This window comes from Eptatretus burgeri, chromosome 4 (genome assembly GCF_056783735.1).
Source record: "Eptatretus burgeri isolate ZD-2024b chromosome 4, Ebu_testis_v1, whole genome shotgun sequence".
Lineage (NCBI taxonomy): Eukaryota > Metazoa > Chordata > Myxini > Myxiniformes > Myxinidae > Eptatretus > Eptatretus burgeri.
In genome coordinates this window covers 38,501,828-38,512,215 of record NC_140964.1, presented here as the reverse complement: position 1 = coordinate 38,512,215, position 10,388 = coordinate 38,501,828, and the positions used below count along the sequence as shown (strand labels likewise).

The following is a 10,388-nucleotide window of genomic DNA, read 5'->3' as shown; positions in this document are numbered from 1 at the left end:
CCGGCAGTGATATTCATGTCTCTGCTGGCTGTGAGTCAGAGGTCAACAGACGTCTGGGTCGAGCCTGGGGATTCAAGGATTCACTGGATAATGGGGTGTGGCGCTGCGGGTACCTGTGCGGGAGGACGACAGTCCGAGTCTTCAGGTCCTTGGTGCTTCCACTCTTGCTCTATGGATGTGAGATGTTGGACTTTGACCAAGGATCTGAGATGGAGACTTAATTCCTTTGTATCCAGGTCTGTTCAGAGAATCCTTGGCTATCGCTGGTCAGACTTTGTGTCCAACGAGCGGTTGCTGAGAGAGACTCAAATGAGATTTATTACCTGCATAGTCCATGAGCATCAGCTGCGGCTGTACGGACATGTGGCTCGTTTTCCTGACGCTGATACTGCTCACCTGATTCTCTCAGCGAGGGAGTCTTGTGAGTGGAGGAGGCAAATGGGCTGACCACGTGCCTCGTGGTTGCAGCAGGTTGATCGGCATCTCAATGAGATTGGGATGGGCCTGGCATCTGCCTGAGGGATAGCCAGACGGAGGCCCCTCGAGTACCGGCAGAAAGTGGATGCAGCGACGCACTGTTCTGGCGCATGCTCCCATAACTGACCTGACCTGAGAGGGATGGGGCAGGGTACACGGGGTGAACAAGATGGACACTACAGGGACTTTCAGGAAGGAAAACAGGGAATTTGAAGGAGGTGGGTTTGGGGTGGATTAACAGGTGTCGTAATGATCAAAATTTTGGATAAGGGAAGATAACAGATGGTGGTGAACAGCTGTTTTGAAGACCTGGAGGGAGGAGTGGGATCAAGAGAGTGTGGGAGTTTGTTCCAGAGGATGGAAGAAAGAGGAATTACAGAGTGAAGGTGAGCAATGATTCTTGATTTTGGCAGTTTCACCAAAAGGTTGGCTTTGGTAGACCTTGAGGGCCTGAATAAATATAGGGGGACAGATCACAGACAGAGCGCGAGAGGGGGGGTGGGGGGAGCGGAGAGGAAAGGTGGAAGACAGAAAGACCACCTATCTGCCTCCTGCGAGAGAGAGTGAGAGACCCAAAGACTCAGCTCCATCACGGAAGATGCCAATGATCATAAAAGCCTTGATTTCAACAGCGTGGAGTCGACCTCGGTGTGAGGAGGGAGCACCACCCGAGAGGGGGTTGCAGGACTCCATCACACTGCAGATGAAAGCTTTGTACGTGGTGAGGAGCTCAGGTGTGCCAAGGAAGGACCTTTCTCAAAAACTCCCCTCTCAATCTTCTTCCTCAAATCTCCCCCCTTGCTCCACCTTCTCAAAGTTCCCCCCTCACATCCATGAAGCTGTCTCCTTCCCCGGCCCTCTACCTCTTCCAACTCATTCCTCTGCCTCCTCCAATCTCAACTTCTCTCTGCCCCCTCTCTTATTACTCAATGCTGTGCCACATCTAATCACTACATAGTCTTTTCTCCTCATCAACCACCCAGCTTCCCTCGCTCTTATGTATTCCCACACACACCGTCACCAACTCTCCCTATCCCCCCTCTCTTCCCTCATCCTACCCTCCCCCACACCCAAAGCCTCCTCCTCTCCATCTTCCTTAACAGAGTGGACCTCAAACATCCAGGGCCTTTGCTCTACCCTGACAGATCTTTCCATTCAGGTTGCCACTGACAAACCAGACATAATCTACTGAACAGAAACATTCCTCCTTCAAGACATCTCTGACTCTCCTTCAAGACATCTCTGACTCTCCCCTTAGTATCCCTCCCCAGTTACTGCCTCCTCCAGTATGACAGACCTGAACCTCGTCCTTGTGGCAGATTTGCTCTCTTTCTCAAAAACTCTATTCCTTACACCCCGTGCACTGCCCTCACTCCCCCACATCCACAGGAATACCTCTGGCTATGGCTTCCCTTCCACTCCCGCCTCAAATTTGTATGTATGCTGTATCATCCACCAAACAGTGATGACTCCATTTACATCTCGCTCTCCAAAAACATGGACCAACTTCTGTCCTCTCATCCCAACTGTCTCTTCTTCATATGTGATGACTTCAGCAGTCATCATACCAGTTGCCTGGGTGTGGGTACCTCTCTCACCTGCCATGGCACTTCAGCAAAAGACTTTTAGGACTGACTCATTAGGACTGACTCAATCTGTCAACTTCCCAACCCAGATCTCAACCAATGGTACTCCATCTCTTCTAGATCTGATTTTGACCAATTTCCCTGAAAATATCTACTGTTTTTCCTCTGCTCCAATCGGTCCATCTGACCACATGCTTGTCAAAGTAGAAATCTCTCTGGCAGTTATTAGAGAACCACCTCGTCACAGTCGAGTCTAGCATTTCACTCAGGCCGACTGGCAGGGACTTAAAGCAGCCATCAAACGTCTGGACTGGTCTCCCATCTTTACTTCTTCAGACATCAACTCGTCCTGGGAATTCTTTCAAAGAAACATGCTCTTTCATGCACAGATTTATCCCATCTCATCTTCAGTTGTCCTACCCCTCCTCCCACCGTTGGAACACTGAAGCTTGTGGCGAGGCAGTTGTCCTGAAACAACTTGACTTTGCCTCATGGAAGGCTAATCCAACTGAAGGCAATCTCAATTCCTTCCACAAAGCTCATAACAAGTGTTTACCCTCAGGAGAGCCAGAAACAAACAACTTTCTAATCTCAAGTCTGAATTCTCAAACCTCTCTCCCTCCTCCAAATCCTGGTGGTGTCTCCTCAAGTCCTTTTCTGGTGTAAGTTCTCCCTTCATCCCCTTCCTTACTTCAAATGGCTGCACAGCTGACAATGCACACATAAAGACTAAATGCCTAACTGTTTTCTTCTAAATCTTGTGTCCCAAACCCATTGCTTTCTGTCCCCCCATCTTACCCAGTTACACCCAGTTGTTCCTAAACTCTGTGTCCTTTTCTCCCGACAAGGTGGAGAGTTTGCTGTCATACCTTGACTCTGATTCTGCAACCAGTCGAGGTGGCATCAGCCCACGTGTCCTAAAAATCTGCTCTGCTGCTCTTGCACACCCTCTCTGTTCCATTCACCCTCTCATTAATTCAAGGTCTTCTGTCATCTGCTTGACAATCAGCAAACATTACCACTCTGCATAAAAAGGGGCAAAAACAGATCCCAGAATTGTAGACGAATCCGCCTTCTTACCAAACATCAGCAAGGTTGAGGAATCCATCATCACTTCCAAACATTAAATCCTTCCTCTTCTTCAATGGCTTGATTTGCGATCATCACTTTGAATTCAGACGAGGTGACTCTACCCTGGACACGCTGCTTCGGCTCTTCCAACAATGGATGGAGATCCTCAATGCCAGCCTTGAGATCAGAGCCATCTCCCTAGACGTATCGTGTGATTTTGATACGATCTGGCACCCCTCCCTGCTCACCAAACTCTCTTCCTATGGTATCCAAGGCAATCTCCACTCATGGCTCACAGACTTTCTCTTCTGTCGCAGTCAAAATGGAATTTTCTCATCCCCTCTTCTTGTCCAGACTGGAGTTCCTCAAGGCAGTATTCTGGGCCCTGTGCTTTGTCTCGTTTTCATCATTGTTCTCTCCGACTCTGGAAAATCCTCCATCTCTTTGCTGATGACTCCACCCTCTGCCGTACCATCTCTCATCCCTCAGATCGGCAAGCAGCAGCCTCTTAATTATTGGCAGATCTGGATAAAATAACATGCTGGTCCAAACTTGTAATATGTCTTTCAATCCTGACAAATCCCACACTCTCACTATGTCTCTCCGAAAGGACCGCCTGAAACCCCCCCCCCCCTCCACTACCATTTTCTTTCTCAACAATCCTCTTGAAGCCCTTTCATTCAAGCTTTTGGGTCTCACTATCTGCGTTGATCTTTCCTGAGAAAGCCACATCTCCAAGCTGGCCTCCAAAGCCAGTTGCTGTCTGGACATCCTCTGTCGTGCAAAGTCCTTCCTTGGCACACCTGAGCTGATCACGTACAAAGCTTTCATCCACAGCCTAATGGAGTACTGCCCTCCCCTCTGGGCTGCTGCTCTTGCCTCACACCTTTCTCAGCTTCACACTGTACAAACCAAGGCATTTAGGATCATTTGTATCTCCCACGATGAAGCTGAATCTTTGGATCTCTCACTCTCTCACTGCAGGCAGGTTGGTGTCTTTCAGTTTTCTACCATGTCCTCTGCGGTCCCCACCCCCCCCCCACACCCCCTTGCTGTCTGTGTTCTGTTCCACTCATACCTTCGCAGAGTGCTCAAGGTCCACCAGCAACCCCTTTCTGGTGAAACTACCAAAATCAAGAACCTCTGCTCAACTTCTCTCTTTCATTCCTCTTTTTTTTCCCCACCTCTGGAACAAACTCCCATGCTTTCTTCAATTCTACTCCTCCCTCCAGGTTTTCAAAACAGCTGTTCACCACCATCTCTTATCTTCCCCCATCAAAAACCATGATATTTTCTACCCCCGTTAATCCACCCCAAACTGACCTCCTTCAAATTCCCTGCTTTCCTTCTTGAAAGTCCCTGTTGTGTCCATCTTGTTTACCCCGTGTACCCCACCCCATTCCTCTCCCTTCTACAAATCTCCTAATGTCTCTGTTCCCCACTGTTTTGTGCTTCCCTGTCCCACCCCTCGTGTCCTACTCCCTTTGTTATACATTCTGTGTTTTAGCTCTTATACGAGCCTCGACATTGTACACAAAAAATAACCAGTGGGCTGTCACCACAAAAGTGATGAGGTCCTTGAAATTAATTCAACCAAGCTGTGAAGTTTTCTGTTCTCAAAGTTTTGTGCCGAGGGTTCTCTTCAGGATCGTCGCTGAGCGCCAGACAGCTTCCAACTGTAGTTCACTTGCAGTAATATTCTCAGGGATGGTTTTTTAATATCTCTGTGAGGTTCTTTGTCATCATTTATGTAGCTCCAGCTGTCACTGGTACAACTTTTACATTCTTCAGCTTCCTGGATCTTTTCACTTTATTCTTGAGTTCTTGGTATTTGGTCATTTTCTTAATTTCTGCATTGTTTAGTCCAAAATCACTGATATCAACACATCATTCAGCAATGCCTTCTTCTCTTTTTTTTGTTCCGAAGTATAGTCTGGTGTTGGCTTAGTGGTTAGGGTGGCGGCTTGGGATCCTACGGTCCTGAGTTCAAGCCTGAGGCTGCTGAATTAATACACCAGTGGATTGACTCAGCTTGTCCTCCTTCTGAGGTTGGTGAAATGAGCACCAGTGTGTACTGGTAGAGGGGCACTGCATCAGTGACACAGTCACGCTTCCAAGAAATGATAGCTACTCCGGCAGCTAAGCTGCCATACACAACAACAAGAAGAAATACCGAAGTATGATATCTGGTTGCAATGCTTTGTTTTCGATGTTCACGCTTGATGGGATCATTAGGTCGAACGTGAGCAGTACTTCCATGTTTTCAGTCCGTGCTTTTGGTTAATGTTCCCACAAATTTTCTCGAACTGGGATGTCGTTTTTCCAGATGTACTTATGGTTAACATTACAAACTCTGTTGTGTCGTTGTGTGTACAGCTATTCTGACATGAGATTTTTTTTTCTGTATATGTGTTCGGACATTAAGCATAACATATCACTCTTTGCTAACGCCATCTCCACCCCTCACCTATCCTCCCCCCCCCCCCCACACTCTCCGTCTGTCCCCTCCTCACTCCCACATCCAAATAAAATGCAGCACTCTCCTCCCAAACCTGTCTCTCTCTCCCTCTCTCCCTCACCCCTCTCTCCCACAGTGTATAGCAACATTTCGTGAGGCGTTGCTCTCCCCACCTCCATCCCCCTCCTCGCTCTTCTCCGCTTCCTCACGCACTCCTCGCTTGCCCTCACTCCTCTCCCCGTCCTTCCCTTTCCTCTGTCCTTTTTGCCTCCCACCCCCTCTCTCCCTTTCTCTTTCTCCACCCACCTCCCCCTTCACACCCCTGTCAGCGAAGTGAGAGGTTGTTTTTGTTGGTATGAATGAAATAAATGCTCGTTAAATTAATAAATTAATTAATAAAGCTACCATGTCGTTTAAAGGCATTTTATTTGAGGTATTGTAATGAAAGTATTACAAGAGAAAATCCTGAAAAATGGTCATCCTGGAGAACATTGGAAACACCAAAAATATTGTAAACTTGGAGAAAAATAAATGATTTCAAACTTTCGTGTTTGCCAACCACATAAACATGCCTGCACTGTTGACCTACCATATGTGCTATTTTCCAGTCTCAAGCAAGTTCAATGAAAGATTAAAATTTTAAATAAATGCCAGGAAATAGACATTAAAACCCTCTGACAATGAACCATAAAATAGCTTCCTAAATTTAGGGGAAACTATTTAAATGATCCTTTCTTCATCATTGGATCCAAAAGACAGTTCTCCCCCCCCCCTGCCCCCCCTCCCCATCTGAGACTCAAATACAGGATGTTTAATCGGTTAAGGCAAAAATCCTTCAAATAGGAGAAACTATAATGTTGAAAAACCGTCAAAACAATCTCAAATGTTACAAAGCAAACCCTGATGGGTAATTCTCAGATCACCCTCATCACCAAGAATTTGTGCATCTTGGGCAGCATACACAGGGCGAATGCAAACGAGATGAAAAGAGTTATACCGAACTCATATCCACATCAGCCATGAAGGCGTCGAGCTTTGGTTCCAACAAGCTATTCGTCTTGGCCATGTATGCATCTAACTGGTTGTCCAGCTCCTCTTTTGTTGGCACCAGATGTGAGGAAGTGTACTTCCTTGAGCTTCGGCGACCCCGATCTTGGCCACGGCCCCTCCCTCGGCCTGCAAAGGAAAGGGCAGCGAGTTAGCTCGCATTTGGATATGCATCATTTAAACACTTGTGGCAAGTTGTACAGATGTGGTGCAGATTTAAGTCAGGAGACCATTCTCAGTTGTGCTACTTGTTTAAGACAACCAGATAGTTGGTGTCAAACCAACCCAATGGCCTGTTTATACATTTATCGTTTTTAAAAGACGAGTCTAATAATTAATATTTTTTTATTAAGCATTGCAGTCAAGTCTGATCCAAATAATTTTAAAGCAATATATGTATTTGAATATTGTAATCATGAACAAGAGCACAAGTGAGCACAATATACGCCTGAACAAGAAGGTATATACAGAATTGTGCTACTGCATGGAAAAACAGCATCCTGGTTGCCATGGCAACCTCTTTAGATGACGAACGTATGTCGTGGCACACCGTCTCCACAGTCTGTACCTACATACCAAATATGAAACGTGAAAGTTGAAAACTTTTGGAGTTAGAGTGCGGACAGGAACGGACGGAATCACATAATACGCCACGATATATATCGGGCGTATAAAAAATAGTGTGGAAGATAAAAACATTAGAAAGGAAAAAATAACTTGCACCAAAAACTTTAACATTTTCACGCTCGCGCTGACGCTCACGCTCACGCCGGGTGTATCGCTATAGCTCTCTGTTCTTCAAACAGGCGAGCTAAAAATGCAAGTCAGGCAACGTCCATGCAGGGGTTATCTTGCACCTGGGATTTCTAGAACCAATATAAAAAACTAGGACACTCAGTAGAGCGTATATACCTCTGTCACGTAATGACAGATCCACGAGAACATATCGGGCAGAATACATTTTTGAAATATCATGCCATGCAATACGACATAATTTTTGGCCCCATCTCTCAATGGCGAAGAATCACTTTAAAATTAAATAATTCTCGTATCCAGATCCGGATCTTCACCAAAATCGAATCAGTTCGTCCGTGTCACACATTGAACCGATCCACAAAATTTCATCCGGATCCCTCCACAACTTTTTGAGATATCCTGCACACAAACAAACAGGCAGAAAGGGGTGAAAACAACCTCCTTCACCTTCGGTGGCGAAGGTAATGAACCAGTGCAATCACATCAGTGTGGCCAGGAATAATTTTGCCAGTGGAAATCTTCCTTCATTAAAAACGACAAAAAAGCTACGCTGAACACAGTTGGAGAATCAATCAATATTGGAAGCACTTAATTACCCTCACCAGAGAAGAGAGTATTGGTTCACGAGTAAGTGACCACTATATTAATTATATTGGTGTGTGTCGTCTGTTGGGCAGTCAATCCCGTCAAAAAAAATTTTTTTTTTTGTTTAGATTTGTACTACCCTTATTATCAGTATTTAAAATGGCGATTTCAGTTAATACAATGGCGATTTCGATGAAACTTGGTTGGTAGGTTCATACCATGACAGAGTTGTGTGCAAATGAGAACCGTTGCTATGGACACCTCCGTTGCCTAGCAACGGGACTTTGAAATTTTTGAAAAATCATAAAAAATTAATTTTTTCGAAAATCAAAAATCGGGCCACAAGCGATTGTGGGCAATACATTCAGCCATATTGTCAAAAATTTCCCTATGAAATTTTCCCTAACCTTATGAAAACTGTCGGAGAAGATAGACTTTGAATGAACCCTGGTCGAAAACAATAAAAGAACGAAGTTCGTTATATCTCAGAGACTATGAGTCAGATATACATGAAACTGGTATGGTAGGTTCATGGTATGTCCTAGTTATGTGTGAGAAAGAACCGTTGCTATGGTCCCCTCTGTTGCCTAGCAACGGCCGAAAAACCTCTAAATGTGGGAGTATTTTAACAAAAAAACAATCTGCAGCATTAACCCTTGAAGCTAGAATCATGAATTTTCTTGTGCTTAATCCTGAGGTCATTCCCCATCGAACGGGCCCATCGCGTCAGGTTCTATTGGGTAGTCGACTCCCCATGTCCGCCTACCGGCTTGTCTGTCTGTCTGTCTGTCCCGAGCATAGCTCCGTGGATTTTGATCCGATCCTGATAAAATTTTAGTGGGAGGTTTATATCATGATCTAGTTGTGTTTTCCTGAGAATGGGCATGGTGCACCCATTATGGGTGGAGCCACACCCCAAAAAACATGTGTTTTTAGGTGGTGGCCAATTTCAATTTACATCTTCTCCGAGGGGGTTTGTCGAATCTGGCAGGGTTTCGGTATTTGGTTAGCCCAATGGCACCTGCATAGCCTCATGGAGCTCGATTTTTCATTTTCGTCCCAAGGTCAAGGTCACAAGGTCACGAACTTTGAAAATTGCGAATTTTGACATAAAAATCACACGACCGCCCAAACTTTGAGAGCGAGGATGACAATATTTTTATGCATAATCTTGAGGTCATTCCCCACCTAAAGTCTTGAAACCATTTTGCTCTATCTCGAACACCTTGCCCGTGGCACCCCCTTCAAGTTTGTTTTTACGCTGATTTCATCAAAGTATGGATAATCCAAGGAGTGCGAAATGCCATATATGACGTTGTATTGTTCCTGGAATGTTCCAGAGGAAGTTTTGCACCAAAGGTCATAACCTTTAAAGTTCACAAAGGCCAAATTTTCAAAGTTGTGGGAATCGAACCGGGTTTTCGACCTTCTTCGACGAACTAACTCCAATAAACTATAGCACGTATCCTGTTTCCTTATTTTAATGTCAACAACATTGTTTTGTGGCCTTTAAAGGTTATGCAAAGGTCAACTTTTGAAAGTTGTTGAACGAAACCGGGTTTTCGTCATTTTGCAGCTAATAACCTGTCACTCGTACCACATCATGTTGATCATTTTTATAACTTGGTCAAACATTCTCACATTGTCTCATCCTTGACTTCTGAAACAATCTACATCGTCAAATACCGCTCGTGAACCATCGTCGTCTTCAGACTTGTTTCATTTGGATCTGTTTGTTATTGCAAAATTGAAGATTCACAAGTGTATTGGTTGGTCTGGTCTGTGATTATGTCCGTTTTCCTGTTTGTATGTATCTCAATTGCCTACAGGTCTCAATTTCATACCGATATTCAGAAAACTTCACCAAATGGTAGACTTAGTCATAAGCAAGAAGCCAATCGATTTTGAGGTCAAAAGGTCAACATAGGTCAAAATCTGTCATATTTCCAAAATCATCAATTTGCATTCGATTGACTTGAAATTTGAAGATGATTTGCATGTCAGGTCACTGAATTCACCAACCATTTTCGAGGTCCACATCGGCCAAAAGGTCAAAATAGGGCAAAGGTGAACAACTTTGGCAGTATTTCTAAAATCCTCCATTTTCACCTGATTCATTTGAAAGTTGAAGAGGATTTGCACATCAGATCACTGAATTCAACCACCAATTATTTTTATGGTCAATTTCGTTTTTAGTCTGGCAGCCATTGGCTAAAGTGTGTTTTGGAGTACATTCACAATTTTATTGCAGATTCTGGTAACATAGACTATACTAAACTCAAATCCGAGTGATGCCACTTTGTCACGCTTGAGCAATTTTTTTTATGAGCAAAATTCAAAATGGCCGCCATCAAAACCGTTTTTTGGCCGTAATTCGGCCAAAAATCGACATATGAACCCGATTTCAG

The 10,388-nt window shown here is 44.8% G+C and overlaps 1 protein-coding gene across 5 annotated transcripts in view; it reads right to left on the bottom strand.

Annotated features, from left to right (window-relative positions):
• Positions 1–6,001: 6,001 nt before the first annotated feature.
• Positions 6,002–10,388, bottom strand: part of LOC147027840 (uncharacterized) — a 54,333-nt gene continuing 49,946 nt past the window's right edge. For all 5 annotated transcript variants that reach the window (XM_085877502.1, XM_085877504.1, XM_085877501.1 and 2 more), the window contains one exon: positions 6,002–6,768. In XM_085877502.1, the coding sequence (XP_085733628.1) occupies positions 6,584–6,768 (185 nt within the window). In that variant the 3' untranslated portion in view covers positions 6,002–6,583. The remainder of the gene's footprint in view (positions 6,769–10,388) is intronic.